Source organism: Rhinoraja longicauda, chromosome 5 (assembly GCF_053455715.1).
Source record: "Rhinoraja longicauda isolate Sanriku21f chromosome 5, sRhiLon1.1, whole genome shotgun sequence".
Classification (NCBI taxonomy): domain Eukaryota; kingdom Metazoa; phylum Chordata; class Chondrichthyes; order Rajiformes; family Arhynchobatidae; genus Rhinoraja; species Rhinoraja longicauda.
Window position 1 is genome coordinate 39,438,469 of NC_135957.1, and position 18,181 is coordinate 39,456,649.

An 18,181-nucleotide genomic window follows, 5' to 3' on the forward strand; every position below is an offset into this window, starting at 1 on the left:
GTTCAGGAACAAACAAATAAATAAACAAACCAACAAGATGAGAGTTTTAGTATATAGATATAGAATGTTCGTTGTGGCACTGTGGATGCACCACAACCAGAGAGCAGTGTTGAACTACTATCTATCTCTTTGATGAGCCTCAGACTATCCTTGATTGAACTTTGCTGGCTTTACCTTCTTCTAAACGTTAATCCCTTATAATGTATCTGTACACTGTAAATGGATCGATTGTAATCATGTATTGTCTTTCTGCTGACTGGTGAGCACACAACAAAAGCTTTTCACTGTACCTCGGTACACGTAACAATAAACTAAAGTGAACTTCTTCATTGTGCTCAAAGAGTCCAATAGTGCAGACAGAACCTCCACAGATCTGGTTAGAAATTGGTCCATCCTATTATACTAGGATTGTCCAGCAAACCTAGTAATGTAAAAGAGTCAAAATCAGCTACAGGGAAAGGAGATATAAGATAATGTAATATTGTTTTATTTAACTGAGTTTAATTTAAATGAGTTAAATTGTTTTATTTAACTGAGTCAAAGGCTTCAAATCGTGACAATGCTACAGTCAGCCAGACAGAAGGTGATTGGGTAATTTCCCTGTCAACAATTTGTTGAATTCAGTTCTCTAATTTGCTAGATTGAGTCGATATACATAATGTATATAATAATCCTCCATTGCTGCATTCTGCTGCAGAAATTATCCTTTTACTGGATAATTTTATGTTTCCACTACTCCTTAAATGGACTGAATGTTCTGAATAAATGAATCTAATATTCCAAATAAATTGACTCGTTGTCAATAGATTGTCGTGAATCATATGTTCCACCCCATTTTAAAGACAGGGTCTTTTCAATAATAAAACTTTGAAGGGTGTCAAAGGATTTCCAGAGGCATGGCTGACTGATTGTACCAGGAAGGCTTAAAAACCACTGCCTTGCAAAGCAGATAAGTGTAGGTTTATCTGAGGATCATTGTTTCTGCAACCCACTCCAGCTTAGAGTGACTTTGCAGCAGGTGACTGTTAACATTAGGCAGAGGATCTGGGCAAATGCTTTTGTACTTAAGATCCCAAGGACATATTCATATTCGTTTCTGAATTTAGCAATGTATGATTTTGTTGGCAGAAAATGACTCACTTGTTAATGTTGGGAATTAATAATCACCTTATTTACTGAACTCAAACTATCCTTTTTCATTTTAATAGGTCTGTCACTTTTCAAGCACTTCTCCAGTGTGGTACCTCAGAGTGTTTTGGAGCCATCTTAAAAATACTGCAAAGCAAATCGGTCCCTGAATTCTTGGCAGATGCAATGACCTATTCCGTTGGACTCATGGCTTCACCATCTGAGGACGGGATTCGGGCCATTCTTAATATCGCAAAGGTTCGGCCAACCCGGGGTATGTTTTATGCCCTGAGTCACACAGTAAGGAGGTAAGCACATTATGCCTTGGTTAATAAAACATCTGTCTTACATTAACCAAGCTCTTCCAGAAAAACAAACTATATAATTTTGCTGCTCAAAATATATTTATTCCTTAATAAAACTGTAAATGCCTTATTAAGGGTGGCACGGTGGCGCAGCGGTAGAGTTGCTGCCTTACAGCGAATGCAGCGCCGGAGACTCAGGTTCGATCCTGACTACGTGTGTTGTACTGTAAGGAGTTTGTACGTTCTCCCCGTGACCTGCGTGGGTTTTCTCCGAGATCTTCGGTTTCCTCCCACACTCCAAAGACGTACAGGTTCGTAGATTAATTGGCTGGGAAAATGTAAAAATTGTCCCTAGTGGGTGTAGGATAATGTTAATGTGCGGGGATCGCTGGGCGGCGCGGACCTGGTGGGCCAAATGGCCTGTTTCTGCGCTGTATCTCTAAATCTAAAAAAAAAATCTATTACCTCATGTTCTACAAACAATACACAAGATTTGATGTCATATATGTTTATAGATGGAGCTAATAATATATTTAAATTGATAATCCTCTCATGATTCTATTAGATTTTACAATGAAAGGAAGCTTGTTGTGCCAGAACTAAAGCAAGTTGCAGACTACTTAAAGTCCATTATTGGAAATGAATGCTCTGGGGATGAAAATAAAATCTACCTCACTCTAAAGGTAACAAATATAGAATGTGACTAACATAGAATATTTTAACATTCTTAAATGGATTGAGCACAACTCGACTTGTGATATTCTTTTCATTGTTTAGGCACTGGGAAATATGGGCGAAGCAATTGAAGATGCAAATCCTGAAGTTGCAATGTCACTTTTAAGATGTGTTAAGAGTGCCACGGCTTCCTCCTCTGTTCAGCAGGCTGCTGTTCAAGCTTTCAGACAAATGACCTTACCTGATGAGGTACTGACTCTTCTATATAGTGTATCTATGCACCATTTTTATTAAGAAACCAATAGTTCAGGAGAAAGACCAACAAGCTATTGCTAAATATAAAATATAAAGAAAAAATGAGACCTTCTGGGGAAAAGGTACATCACAGGTTAGGGTGTTTGAAAATGACACTCGTTTTGTTATAAATATACTCATCCCTGGTTATTCTTGATAAGGTGAATCTTGAATCTCCAGTGTCCATGTATTGAAGTGAAATCTCACTAATAATTGAGAACTTCTGAACTTTGCTCCATTGACAGGCAACATCAAGTCCATCACTACCTGGTTAAGTTCTGTACATTTCAGTGGAATCATCTCTCATTCTTCTAAACTTGACAGAGTATAGGTTCAGCCTGTTTAAGGTCTCCTGATACCAGAAACCCGCTATTCCATGAATCAATCTACTAAACTTTCACTGCACTCCTTTTTTGTGTGCATATATATTTCCATGTGTAGGGAGACCCAACCTATGCATAATATTCCATGCTTGGTTTTACCTGAGTCCTATGTTATTAGATCAGGATGTCTCCAATCTCGTGAGTTAAATCTTCTTGCAATAATATTCCACATAATGTTTGTCTTTCTGATTGCTTGTACATGAAATTTCAGTGATTCATATACAAGAACTTTCAGGTCCTTCTAAACACTGACGCCTTCAATCACAATTTTTTTTTAAATGCTCCCTTTTTATGTTTCTAAGTGTATGACTTCACATTTTTCTGTAACATCTTTCCCATTCATTTAACCTGTCTATATACCTCAGCCCACACTGTCCTCCTCCTTGGCATCATCAGCAAACTTGTTATTACATTTGATCTGGTTGCCAAAATTATTAATACAGATGGTAATCAACTGGAACCCATTCCACTAAGTTTCACCATTTTGTTTATCGTATAATTATATAATTCACTTGTGCAGTGGTTCCAGCTCGATTCCAGATTTATAAGATGAAAAAACTCTGAAAGATACTTTTTTGTGCTGTCCAAATTACTAATTTGTTAATAATTTACCTTCAGATTCGTACTGATCTTTTTGAAGTATATACAGATGAGAGTTCACCTGTTCTGAAGAGACTGGGGGCCTACCTTATTATCATGAAGAAACCAACATCTCGACACCTCAGAAAAATCATTAAAAATCTGCAAAAGTTGGAAAATGAACAAGTGAAAAGTTTTGTTTCCACACATCTTAGGAACATTCTCACATCCAAGGATCCAATGGTCCAAGAGTAAGTGAATTTGAAATTTTCACCTCATGTTCAATGACATAGATGTTGGAATGACCAAAGCCTTGATAACCCTAAGGATGTGTGGGTTTGCAGGTTAATTGGCCTCTGTAAATTGCCCTGGACATATTGGGAGTGGATGTGAAAGTGGGATAATATAGAATCAGTGTGAACATGTGATTGATGGTCAGTGTGGACTCGGTAGGCTGAAGAAACTAATTCTATGCTGTAACTTTCAATTGATGTCAATTCATTGCAAAAACCAATACCGCTAACAGTGTTATTTCGTTTCTCATTCTGATATAACACATAATAGTTTTCTTAAAGTCGAGATTGAGTATTGTTTTTCATTCCTTGGCTTAATGTTTAGCTGGGACTTGAAATGACTGGAATTCATGCATGTCTATTACCTGGTGCTGTTGACTGAAGACAGTCCTAATGTAACATTGGTACTCATTTGTAACTCAACCAATTGTTTTGTATTTTGTATTTTGTTTTGCACAGACTGAAAAGCAAAGTGGCAGATACTCTAAAAGCTATTCCGCTCCCAGCACCCAAGGATTTCAGAAAATATTCTAGAAACTATCAAATATATAAGAAAATTATGCTTCCAAAAATACAGGATAATCTGGAAGGTCGACTGCAAAGCAACATTATTTTTGACTCAAACAGTTATGTGCCAACAGCTGTAATGTTAGAAACAACTTTGAATGTTTTTGGACAATCTGTGGACCTTTTTGAGGTTGGTATTCATATGTTTTTCCTGAATTGATTACCTTTGATATATACTAGAGCCCTCAGCAAATGTCAAGGTATATTATCTAATCATTGAAAGAGTTTTCAAATTTGTAAGTGATAATATAATATTGTTTATCCCAATGATTCAGTCATTGCTCATTGGTCATTGTGTAACTCAACCAGAGAACAACTTCCATTTTTGAAACAGGAGAACATCCTCCATAAGTTCTAAGCCCAAAATGAACATGAAAATACTGCAGTTAATTTTGTTTACTGTGAAATAGTGGAGAAAAATAGCCAAACTTCCTGGTTTGTTATGGCCTGCCCCTCTGATAAAACCTGTGATTTAGATTTAGATTTTTTTTAGATTTTTAGATTTAGAGATACAGCGCGGAAACAGGCCCTTCGGCCCACCGAGTCCACGCCGCCCAGCGATCCCCGCACATTAACACTATCCTACCCACACTAGGGACAATTTTTACATCAACCCAGTCAATTAACCTACATACCTGTACGTCTTTGGAGTGATTGGATGTCAGTTGGAGTGAATTCATACGTGATGATAACTAAATACATTTAAGAAGGATTATCTTACGAGAGTTGGACCTAAAGGATTGTCAGTGCTAGGATCAGAAAGTTCTCTAAACATTAAGTCCTCCATGCCACCACCATCAGCAACTGCATCCACAGGCAGGACAGAGGGTCAGGGAAAGATTGGACATATTGTCTTCTGAACTACTGTCGGGACCTTTGACGTGCCATCCAGGTTTTCCAGGACTTGGCAAACTCTACCAGTTCTGCTAGGCTAGAGCTAATTGGAGACTCAGAAATCTTCAGCTCCTTCTGGTCCTCATAGTTTTAACGGCCGCTGCAGTCATGAACTTCCCCCAACCTTCACCTGCTTATCAGAACCTCGGTGGCACGGTGGCGCAGCGGTAGAGTTGCTGCCTTACAGCGCTTGCGGCGCCAGAGACCCGGGTTCGTTCCCGACTATGGGTGCTGTCTGTATGGAGTATGTACGTTCTCCCCGTGACCGCGTGGGTTCTCTCCGAGATCTTCGGTTTTCCTCCCACACTCCAAAGACGTACAGGTATGTAGGTATTGGCTTGGTATAAGTGTAATTTGTCCCGAGTGTATGTAGGATAGTGTTAATGCGTGAGTATCGCTGGTCGGCACAGACTCGGTGGGCTGAAGGGCATTAGTCCGCGCTGTATCTCTAAACTAAACCTCCCTTGATTTTACAATGAGCATATTTAGGGGGCAGGAAATAGCAACCAGCTCTGTACTGCACCTCATCTTCTTCAACCCCTACCACCTGCTCTCTCCCTAATTACCAAGTTCTGTGTCATTGCAGAGAACAATACTTGCAAGAAGGAGTGATAGAAAACTAAAAACAGAAAATCGCCATAATATAAATTATTCAGTGTGAAATTCAACCGTACAACACCATTCAATTTTATGATTTTAGTATGATAGGAAAAAATGCTATTGCACATACTGATTTAATTATTTTAATGCTATGCATAAGAATTAAACACTATTACCATTTAAAACAGATTGGCTTGGAAGGAAATGGAATTCAACCATCTCTTGAGGCAATATTTGGACCAAAAGGATTTTTCCCAAATAGTGCAATGAAGGCACTATACTGGGTGAATGGCAAAGTTCCAGAGAAAGTATCACAAGTGCTATTCAAGTGGTTTGGAATCAACAAAGATGATGAACATCCGAAGGAAGTATGTTTTTGAAAATTTGTCTTAATTTGTACCAGAATATATTTGTAGGCTATTTAAGATCATAACCGTATTTTATGTCTTTGCCGTTTCATAGGATGTGATGAAGGAACTTGCACAGAATTTTCAAAAACTGTTGAAGGAAATTGAGCAAAAATCACCAGAAGTAGAAGCTTTCTTGAGAGTCTTTGGAAATGAACTCGGATATGTCAAAGGCAGCGATTTCAAGATGCTGAAAGAAATGATGTCAAAAAGTTTCCAACTACTCCAAAGCCTTCCAGCACAGGTAGGGCACAACAAGTAACATTTTCAAATATGATATTTTAAACAAAGATATTCAAATGTCAAAGTTAATTGGCTCAATAGTAACATGAGAACTATAGCTTGAATGATCAGAGATAGAAGGTTAGTTAGTCTCTTTTTGGAAATGACTTTTGCTGGACACTTTTGAGGCTTGAACTTGAATGCATTGCATTCACCTCTCAGTCCGAATTGGCCTGTGTGAACTCCTGGTTGCCAAACACTTTAACTCCTCTTCCCATTCCCATACTGACCTTTCCGTTCTGGACCTCCTCCATTTTCAGAGTGAGGCCAAATGCAAATTGGAGGAACAGCCCCTCATATTTCGCTTGGGCAGTTTACAACCCAGCGGTATTAATATTAATTTCTCTAACCTCGAGTAACCCTTGCATCCCTTCTCTCTCTGTCCTTCTCCTACCCTAGTCATCATACTTGTTTCACTGTCACCCTGTCTGAAGAAGGGTCTCGACCCGAAACGTCACCCATTCCTTCTCTCCCGAGATGCTGCCTGACCTGCTGAGTTACTCCAGCATTTTGTGAATAATTCACTGTCACCCTGTTGAGTTTCACTGCCTGTATAACTCGTTGCCACCCACCCCACAGTCAACAATGGACCATTGTAGGCTCCACCTTTCCTTGATCATGTTTACCTTGTTTTTTGTATATCTTTCATTCATTTGTCCTAAGTTCCTTCTATATGTCCCGGTTTCTGTTCCCCCAAATCTCAGTTTGAAGTAGGGTCAACACCCGAGACATTACCTATTCCTTTTCTCCAGAAATGCTGCCTGACCCGTTGGGTTACTCCAGCTTTTTGTGTCTAACTTTGATGTGTATTATATTGATGTGGTCACTACATTTTATGTGTGACTAAAAGAACGATTAAAAACTTGTTATGGGGTGCAAATATTAAAGTAATGAATGACTTTTAGATTTGAGGAATATTTGATATATTGATTTTATTGCCAATTATTCTTTGCATTTGTAGGTCAAATCAGCTTTCCTGAACGGTTTAGGTGATGAACTATTTGCTCACTATATTTTCCTGGACAGCAATTTAATCTATCCCACTGGAGCTGGTCTTCCTCTCAAGCTATCTATTTCTGGTACAGTCTCACCTGGTGCCGAAGCAGCAATGAAATTTGAAAGAAATAAGGTAATAACTCACTTGTTCAAAATGGACATACCTTTTTTTGAATCTGTTAAAATATAATAATGTTTAAGCTGACCAAGCCAATTAACAGTAAGACAACAATTAGTATTTAGGAAGCACCTTTAAACAAGAAACATTATGGAAGCATTGCCAAATAATGTGTGCACAAGGAGTTACTAGAGCAAAGAATTAAAAATGGGACTGAGGGGTGGAGAGAGGGGAGTTCCAAGATTTGGCAAATGTTACCAGTGGAAGTTCCACAAACCCAGGGATACTCAAGACCAGATATGTGAGGTGTGGATTTTGCAGAGAGTTATGGGACAGGAGGATATGATTTCTTATATTTTACATTTCCTCTTGATTTATAAGGATGTCATTTTAGCTCATTGAATGTACTCCAGCTTTGTAATCAACCCCACTATCTTATTCTAATATTTCCATCAATCCTCCAAGATTCTGCTATTAATCTGCACACTGGGGACTATTCACAGTGACCACAGGGACATGCAATACCATAGAGCAGCTGAGAGTGTGAAAATTTTAAAATCAAAGCATTGTTTAACTGGGAACCTAAACAGTTCAGCAAGTCCAAGAGTAAAATGTAACCTATATTAGAAGATGGGTGACAGATTTTTGGCTTGCGGCATGTTTGGATGAAAGATGAAGGGAACCCAGTTAAAATTGCAATTGAATGTTCAAGTCGATGTGTAACATAACTGTAAATGGAGATTGGCCAACGGGTGGAGGAGAAGAATTATATGGAGATACATAAAGGCAATCGTAATGAAATGGATTCGGATCTGGAGCTCATCTTGGCATCAGCTTCTTTACACCGACTACATGGAACAAGTGATCACAAATATAAAATAATAAAACATCTTATTGTTAAAATTAATTAATGAGCAATCTCTATCTGAGATTTTATGTAATCTGATGCATACACATTAAGTGAGAGTTCTTATGAGAATGATAGGATACTGATTTGTGAATTTATTATTAAAAATAAATATTTCTTCCATTGCAGATCAAAGGTTTGATTAAACCTGAAGTTGCAACTGAGTTAGTGATCCAGCTGGGTGTTAATGTACCAGAATTTTCCAGAAATGCAATACTAATGAATTACAACATGTATTTTAAATCTGGTTTTGAAGCTGAGATCAGCATGAGTTCTAATCAGATAAAATTCAACATCCCTGCACCAAAGGAGACTTTCAAACTCTTCAGTGTCAGGTTGGTGTAAAATTAAATTTTCAGAGTTGTAAATTTCATGGAAACTCAATAATGATGATGTATTTTAATGTGTAATTTCTGGTCTTTTGCAGCACCAGACAGTCTCTGATACATAGTACAAAAACTGAAGCGATCCCATACATCGTGGAGAGCAGACAAGAAAGTAAAACATGCAAGCCATGGTTTACCGGTCTTGATCTTTGTGGAAGCTTTGAATACTCTGATGCACCATATTATCCACTAAATGGAGAAGTAAGGTCAGTATTGTGTCAATGAATTAATTATGCAAAAATCAACTTAAATATCAACTATTGATAATATTTAATGATTGCAGAGCAAATGGAACACAGGCTCTGCTAATACCACATGAATTTTCGAACAATTTTAACACCAATTTATGAAGCAAATGTGAAACCGTAACTGTTGTCTACTAGATTGACTGATTTTCAACCATCACTCTTAAGACTACGATGGGAGGTTTTCCAATCAATTTGGTGATTTATATACATAGACAATAGACAATAGGTGCAGGGGTAGGCCATTCGGCCCTTCGAGCCAGCACCGCCATTCAATGTGATCATGGCTGATCATTCTCAATCAGTACCCCGTTCCTGCTTTCTCCCCATACCCCCTGACTCCGCTATCCTTAAGAGCTATATCTAGCTCTCTCTTGAATGTATTCAGAGAATTAGCCTCCACTGCCCTCTGAGGCAGAGAATTCCACAGATTCACAACTCTCTGACTGAAAAAGTTTTTCCTCATAGCTACTTTAAGATAATTTCAGTGCACCCAGTAATCCTCTAATTAATTCCATGTCGTACAATGGGGTGGCAGGTGGTGCAAACCAGCTTTGATCACAATACTTGATGCTCTCTGAATTGAATTTACAACTTTTATTTAATTTCTCCATTGACCAATTGCCCTTCCTCTGAGGCTCCCACCTTTCCAAGATGTGCAGGTTAGTGGATTAATTACAAACTGAAAATTGTCCAAGATAATGAGGACAGTAGAAAAATCAGGGGGAGGGGAGACCTTCTCATCTGTGAAGAAACACTTATCCCCATTTAGAATTGTTTTTTGCTAAAAGGCAAAAACTTGTTAAGATGGCACTAAGGGCGAATAAATCAGTTTAGAAGGCAGAGCATAGAGCATAGAATATAGAACAGCACAGAATAAGAACAGGTCCTTCGGCCCACAATGTCTGTATCGAACATAATGCCAAGATCATAACTGATATCCCTCCATTCCTTACAATATCATGCGCTGATCCAAAAGTATCTTCAATGTCATTATTGTATCTGCCTCAACCATCCCCCATTGCATTACAAGCACTCACCACCTGTGTAAAGAACTTGCCCTGCCCACCTCTTTTAAACTTTATCCCTCTCACTTTAAAACTATGCCCTCTATTATTTGAATTTTCCATATTCAGAAAAAGGTTCTGACTGTCTACCCTATCTACTCCACTCATAATTTTATAAACTTCCATTAGGTTTCCTCGCAGCCTTTGGCATTCCAGAGAAAACAATCCATGTCTGTCCAACCTCTCCCTTTCACTGTTACCCTGTAGTCCAGGCATCCTGGCACCCTTTTTAAAGCCTCTACATCCATCCTGTAATGGAGTGACCAGAATTGCACACAGTACTCCAAACACGACCTAAGCAAAGTTCTATAAAACTGCAACATAACTTGCCCCTTGCCCCAAGCTCTGAAAGCTTTCTGTCTTCTATATGCCCTCTTTACTACTCTCTCCATGATCCTGCAATGGGTGCTTTCTCTATGGAGTTTGTACGTTCTCCCCGTGACCGCGTGGGTTTTCCCCGGGTGCTCCAGTTTTCTTCTACACTTCAAAGATGTACAGGTTTGTAGGGTAATTGGCTTCGGTAAAACTTGTCTCTAGTGTGCAGGATGGTGCTAGTGTGTGGGGTGATCATTGGTCAGCGCGGACTCAGTAGGCTGAGGGCCTGTTTCCGCACTGTATAAACTAAATAAACTAAATTGAACTCACATGTAAAAAGATTGCTGATCTTTCCAAAAGTATCAAAAAACAATGAAAAAATAATATAAAATAAAAAATGAAAAACAAAAATGTTTTAAAAACTCATGGGATTGCTGCTAAAAGTATGCATTAATAAACATTGAAATAAAGAAGAAAAAAAAACTCATCTAAATTTACCTTCAAAATGAAAGCAGATGACCACTCAATTGCCGGAATTGCTACTGGCATATAGTTGAAAGGCCAGATACCAGGAGTATTCAGTCTTTCACTTCAACAACTGAGTGTTGAGTCCTGGGGCTCAGATACTTAGGTATTTAGTCTAACATGTAGGATAGCCATGAGTGCAGATGGTTTATAGTTGGCAGTAGGTTCTGGCATCATCAGCTTCACTCCTCTCTGCATGTTTCAGTCACTGAAAGGAAGCATGCAGGTACAGCAGGCAGTGAAGAAAGCCAATGGAATGTTGGCCTTTATAACAAGAGGAGTTGAGTATAGGAGCAAAGAGGTCCTCTGCAGTTGTACAGGGCCCTAGTGAGACCACACCTGGAGTACTGTGTGCAATTTTGATCTCCAAATTTGAGGAAGGATATTCTTGCTATTGAGGGCGTGCAGTGTAGGTTTACTAGGTTAATTCCTGGAATGAAGGGACTGTCATATGTTGAAAGACTGGAGTGAATAGGCTTGTATACACTGGAATTTAGAAGGATGAGAGGGGATCTTATTGAAACGTATGATTATTAAGGGGTTGGACACGTTAGAGGCAGGAAACATGTTCCCAATGTTGGGGGAGTCCAGAACAAGGGGTCACAGTTTAAGAATAAGGCGTAGGCCATTTAGAACGGAGATGAGGAAAAACCTTTTCAGTCAGAGAGTTGTGAATCTGTGGAATTCTCTACCTCAGAAGGCAGTGGAGGCCAATTCTCTGAATGCATTCAAGAGAGAGCTAGATAGAACTCTTAAGGATAGCGGAGTCAGGGGGTATGGGGAGAAGGCAGGAACGGGGTACTGATTGAGAATGATCAACCATGATCACATTGAATGGCGGTGCTGGCTCGAAGGGCCGAATGGCCTACTCCTGCACCTATTGTCTATTGTCTATTGTTTTCCCGTCCTTTAGAGCCCATTTACAGCCCCTCAAGGGAGAGTCACTGTGGCAGCGCTGGCATTACATGAGTCATACAGCATGCAAACAGGCCCTTCAGCTCAACCCATCCGTGCTGACCAAATGGCCCAAGCAGCCGGCGCATACAATACATAATCCTCCGAAATTTCCGCCACCTCCAACGCGATACCACCACTAGCCACATTTTCCCATCTCCACCCCTTTCCGCCTTCCGCAGAGACCGTTCCCTCCGCGATTCCCTGGTTAACTCATCCCTTCCCACCCAAACCACCCCCTCCCCAGGTACCTTCTCCTGCAGCGGCAGTACATGCAACACCTGTCGCTATACCTCTTCCCTTGACTCTGTCCAGGTCCTTTCAGGTTAGGCAGAGGTTCACTTGCACTTCCTCCAACCTCATCTATTGTATCCATTGTTCAAGATGTGGACTCTTATACATCGATGAGACCAAACATAGACTGGGCGATTGTTTTGTGGAACCCCTCCGCGTGAACCAACCTGATCTCCCGGTTGCTGGACACTTTAATTCTCCTTTCCATTCCTACACAGACCTTTCTGTCCTCAGTCTCCTCCATTGTCAGAGTGAGGCTAAATGCAAATTGGAGGAACAGCATCTCATATTTTGTTTGTGCAGCTTACAACCCAGTGGTATAAATATTGATTTCTCTCACTTCAGGTAGCCCCGGCATTCCCTCTCTCTCTATCCCTCCCCCTCACACTGGCTTCTCATTTTCACCCTACAAACAGCTTACAATGGCCTGTTTCCTTTATCATCGTTACTTTTTTGCATATCTTTCATTCATTGTTCTTTATCTCACCACATCACTGTCTATATCTCTTGTTTCCCTTATCCCTAACCAGTCTGAAGAAGGGTCTCAACCCAAAATGTCACCCATTCCAGAGATGCTGCCTGTCCTACTGTGTTATTCCAGCTTTTTGTCTCTATCTTCAGCCCAACTAAGCTTGTTGCATTTTGCCCATATCACTCTGAACCTTTCCGATGCATGTACCTAAATAAGTGTCTTAGATGGTCTTGTATAACCTGCCTCAACTACCTCCTCTGAAAGCTCATTCCATACCCACCACCCTCTGAGTAGAAAATTTGCCCCCCTGGTTCCCATTAAATCTTGCCCCTCTCAGCGTAAATTTATGTCCTCTGGTTTTTGATTCCCTTACCTTGGTAAAAGACTGAGCACTCACTCTATCTATTCCCCTCAAGATTTTACACACCTCCATGAGATTACCTTGTGCGAAGGAATTACAGATGCTGGTTTACACCAAAGATAGATACAAAATGCTGGAGACAAAACCCTCATCTTCCTGCACTCCAAGAAATAAAGTCCTAGCCTGCCCAAACATTCCCCATAGCTCAGGCACTTGAGTTTTGACAACATCTCTGCATTCTTTCCAGCATAATGACACCCTTCAGAAGGGTTCTTGAAAACATTTAAACTTTGCTCTAATCACAAGGCACAGGTTAAAACCAACACATTCTAGCTCATTAATCTTGTGCCAAATGTACCTTGCCTGCTGATATTATTCCAACATGTTTAATTATAATTACAAATTTCAAGCATAATAATTTGTTTATGTGTAACTTCTGGATATATCAGTATATAATAAATGTCATGTACTGATTCAATTCTGGATCAACTCTAAAAGATTAGAACAAAGTTTAATTGTAATCAAGAAATATTTACTCTCCCTATCAAAGTATTTTTATGTCAAATCTTTGACTAATTATTATAGGAATAACCTGGGCCAGTGATACTAATTTGTTCATGTCTTATTCATTTTTCAGTCTTCAAATCGAACCTACAGGCACAGTTACAGACTACTCTGCAACACTAACATATCAGTCCCAGAAAATTGAAGAGGATTTGGAATACTCTCTTAGGTTTGCTGTTGAGGCCAAGGGTATGTTGACTTATATGGTTTTGCACAATGTATTGAACAACAGCAGTCCTCTAACAGGCTAATCCACTAGTCAGTAATTGTGAGCAATATCCATATGGGAAGGATTTGCTGGCTCTGGAGAGGGTCCAAGGGGGTTTACAAGGATAATCCCAGGAATGAGTGGGTTAATATACATGATGAAACCTACCGAATAGTAAAAGGCTTTGACAGAGTGAATGTGGAGAGGATGTTTCCACTCGTGGGAGAGTCTAGGACCAGAGGTCATAGTCTCAGAATTAAAGCATGTTCCTTTTGGAAGGAGATGAAGAGGAATTTCTTTTGTCAGAGGGTGGTGAATCTGTGGAATTATTTGCCATAGAAGGCTGTGGAGGCCGTCAATTGATACTTTTAAGGCAGTGATAGATAGATTCTTGATTAGTACGGGTGTCAGGGGTGATGGGGAGAAGCTAGAAGAATGGAGTTAGGAGGGAGAGATATATCAGCCATAATTGAATGGTGGAGTAAACTTGATGGGCCGAATGACCTCATTCTGCTCCTATCACTTATAACCTTATGATTAGTCTCCAAGGCCAACTCAGCTAGGGTGTAGTGCAGGAAACAGGAGAAAGGCGGTGGTTCTGAAGAAGCTGAGCTTGGCCATGGCTCTGTGTTTGCATTGACCTATAACATTGAGCTGTGATATTGAAGAGCTAGGTCTAGGAATTAATTCTCAGATTGGAAATTTCCCTCCTGTCCACTTTGTGTTCTATACACTAGGAAACTAAGATGGCATAGGAGTTTGTGCTGCTGCCTTATGGCTCAAGTGGCATGGCCTTAAACCTAACTTTGGATGCTGTCTGTGTGAGTTTGCACGTTCTCCACATGACTCTGGGTTTCTCCCAAGTGCTCCACTTTCTTCAAAGATGCAGTGATTGTCTGGTGTCTGTAAATTATCTCTGCCTGGAGAAATGATACAAAAGAATCAAAGAGTTGCTGGGTATGTGAGGAGGAGTAGATTGAAGGATCACATGAAAATAAGGTGCAGGAATGGGATTGACCGACTGAACAATATGCAGGAGTAACTCAGCAGGTCAGGCAGCATCTAGGAGAGAGGGAATGGGTGACGTTTCGGACCGAGACCCTTCTTCAGATTGAAGAAGGGTCTCGACCCGAAACGTCACCCATTCCCTCTCTCCTAGATGCTGCCTGACCTGCTGAGTTACTCCAGCATTTTGTGATACCTTTGATTTGTACCAGCATCTGCTGTTATTTTCCTTTAAGACTGAACAGGAAGGGACTCTTTTAGGAGCAGACATAGACCTGCTAGGATGAATTGTGTCATAATAAATAAATGAAAATCACAGCACCAGTAAAGTGGTGGATGTGAGACAATATTTTCTCTGCAGTTGTGGTCCCCCATCCTTTTACCCAGCTTGCAAATAAAGTGGGTGAAGGGGTGAAAGAAGCTTCAAGAAATTATGGTGTGGCTGTCAGCAGTAACACTCTGCACTAGTGAGTGTTGTTCTTCCACTTCTTTGGCAGTCATCTCCCAATCATATTAAAACAAATCCTCCTATAATTCTGTGTCCAGTGTCAGCAGTAAAATCAGCGCAGGCATTGCTGCCGGACAGAGTCCAATGGGGAAGTTGTCCGTCTTTTATTGTGATGGCACATGACCCTGTGTGAATTTACGGCAGTATTCCTGGCCAACTGTACTTTGAAGATACCCTCCCCTCATTGGGGGATGCTGAAAGACAGCTTGTGTGATTTAATCACAAGGGTTGAAGTTGCGCATGTTAGATATGGACCCTTTAAAGATTAAGAAAGCTTTTGGTCATCTTAATGTTGTGATAGATTTGCAAATATAAAATTACTTCCACCATATGTTTTACTTATGTCATCCCATCAGTCGTAAAATTATTTCCATTAAAATAATCTGACCCAGTCAAAATTTTGGCATAGAATTTTGCTCACTCATAGTGCAAGGGTACGTCATAGGTTTGCCTTGGTATCCTGTACATTAAAAAAGGGAAAGGCCTACACCTAAACTCCAGATAAATGGGCTCAACAAGTTGTAATTTGCAATGAGCGATTTTCATTTATAGTTTTAATGGTTTAGAATGTTGTCAACCTTAGTTAGTTCGCTTTGTGATAACTATAACATTTTCTATTTTAATAGGCAGTGACAATGTTGAGGCTGCAGTTGAAATGAAGTATAATATCAACAAGCACAGTCTGACAGCAGATGTTCAGATTCCCAAATTTGATGTAGAACTTGGCATGAAACTAGGAGGTGAAGACAGATCTACACAGAGCAAGACCGCATACACTGTTAGATTTGATGCCACCAACAAAAATGTACCTGAAGTGACCTTCCGGGGCCAAGCAAGGTGTGTATAAAATATTGTATTGGACTGACATTTGTATATTACAAGCAAGGCTAGCTAATAGTAAAAAGCACAACAAATCTTCACAATTAAAAAAAACTGCATCTAATATCAAAGAAGAAAAACACTATTTTCAAAATACATCAAGTGATGTTTTCCCTACCAAATGGTTTATTATGGAATTTGGTTGGAATTTTGCCTTAGCAAATACTTGAAATACATTGCAGGCTTTTCAACATCTGAAAATTAGAAGGATTTATGCTTCAGACATAAACCCTTTGTTTCTGGTATTTCAGTGCAGTCCAAATGACCAAAAGCATCATGTTGCCAGTTGTAGGATGTGAAGTGAAAGGATTTTGAGCAATCCCAGCCAAATTCTCAAAAGAACACGTAATTAGTAATTTCACATAACAAGCCACAGGTAAAATGCACTCAGAGAAATGCACGGAGTAGAGTTAATGAAGCCCGTTAAAATGAATGCTAGGTTCCTAGGTCAGTTTCTTTGCCCTGGTGGCATTTTAAGTTCTTGAAACATGTGCCATTTCCACAATACTGCCAGCTCATACATCATTGGATGCAGAATGCATAAATGTAAGTACATAAACAGTATAATTACCGATGTAAAAATAATAGGAATAAAAAGTATCAAGTCTGACCAGCATTGTTCTTCATTTAAAGCTATAATGATGAGCAGAGAGAACTCAATCTGCGGGGCATTTTCTCCATTCCTCACCTGGCTGTTAATACAAACGTTGGAACGCAAATTCAACGTTTATCTGACGGATTATGGACTGAACTCAGAATGGAAGCCTCTATACCTCAGTTTAAAACATCATACAAAACCAATTTCAAATATGGTATGTTACTAATAAGAACTATTTAAAATTTTGATTTTCATCTCTGTATTTTCTTATAATGCAATTGAGGAATTGAAAACTGGAAGCTGGAGCTTAGGCCAGTTTGTTTCAGTACATTTTCCCTCAAAACAATAGCAGTCATTGCACTTAATGTAGACTTTTTCACCATCATGGATTAAGGTCCCATTGTCCATTTTATTGCTTTCACTGGAAACAATATGATTCTTAGGATTGCACAGAAAAGAGATCAGAAGGTCCAGAAGTAAACAAATCAGCATATTTTCAGTGTAAAAATATTAGAAAGGTCTATGATCCAGACACAAGGAACTGTATATGCTAGTTCACAAAAAAGACACAATGTGCTGGAGTAATTCAGCGGGCCAGGCAGCATTTGTGGAGGACATTAATAGGCCTACATGTCCAATTACTGTTGAATGAGGCATTCTGTAACACCATGGAACCAATTTGAGGCCAGGCAATTTGCACAGGAAGAAAAGTAAAGCTATTTAATGTATGCAACTATTATTCTCTACTTCAAATAATTTTATTTTGTGGATTCTAAGGTTTCCTTTTGGAGTGAAAAAGAGGGAATAAAAGAGATTATAAAAGGAGACAAGCTATTCATTGCATCCATTAACTGTTTAATGCAGACATTCACTAATCGAACTATCAATCCTTAAATAGACTCGAGAAGCTAATGAAAGTTGGATGGGTGTAGAAAGATTAGGACTTCTCTTTCTAGATTAATCAAGAGCTCAAGCCCTCACATGGCTCTTCTCCTCTGCCTGGCTGTATCAATTTGGGAGCTGACTGATTTATCAAGCAGGAACACCCAAGCTGAAGCAAAGTGCTTGCTTGGTCCCTTCTGCTTGTGTGGTGAGACCGGATCTTAGATTCAAAACAGTTTGTGTCGTGTGCCATCTCTAATGCAGGGGGTGGGGAAGATAAACTGACACTTAATGATGTTGTGTCTAGTTTAAATTTTAAATAAAAATCAATCCTCATGGTTACTTTCCAGGCTGTAATATTGAGAGCAACTGATCTGCAATGAAAATGAGAGAAGTAAAACTACAATTGAAGCAACTTTATAGTCAGATTCATGAATAAAAAATGTTTTTTGTTAAAATATGTGCAATTCATTGCAATGTGCATCAACTT

The 18,181-nt window shown here is 39.5% G+C and overlaps 1 protein-coding gene across 1 annotated transcript in view; it reads left to right on the forward strand.

Annotated features, from left to right (window-relative positions):
- apoba (apolipoprotein Ba) overlaps nucleotides 1-18,181 on the forward strand; it is a 53,970-nt gene that overhangs the window by 15,467 nt on the left and 20,322 nt on the right. The window contains exons 10-22 of the mRNA XM_078399320.1: nucleotides 1,209-1,436; nucleotides 1,999-2,116; nucleotides 2,211-2,357; nucleotides 3,404-3,615; nucleotides 4,117-4,354; nucleotides 5,907-6,086; nucleotides 6,181-6,369; nucleotides 7,369-7,536; nucleotides 8,558-8,763; nucleotides 8,856-9,020; nucleotides 13,685-13,800; nucleotides 15,959-16,169; nucleotides 16,845-17,023. Coding sequence (XP_078255446.1) covers nucleotides 1,209-1,436; nucleotides 1,999-2,116; nucleotides 2,211-2,357; nucleotides 3,404-3,615; nucleotides 4,117-4,354; nucleotides 5,907-6,086; nucleotides 6,181-6,369; nucleotides 7,369-7,536; nucleotides 8,558-8,763; nucleotides 8,856-9,020; nucleotides 13,685-13,800; nucleotides 15,959-16,169; nucleotides 16,845-17,023 — 2,357 coding nt within the window. The remainder of the gene's footprint in view (nucleotides 1-1,208; nucleotides 1,437-1,998; nucleotides 2,117-2,210; nucleotides 2,358-3,403; nucleotides 3,616-4,116; nucleotides 4,355-5,906; nucleotides 6,087-6,180; nucleotides 6,370-7,368; nucleotides 7,537-8,557; nucleotides 8,764-8,855; nucleotides 9,021-13,684; nucleotides 13,801-15,958; nucleotides 16,170-16,844; nucleotides 17,024-18,181) is intronic.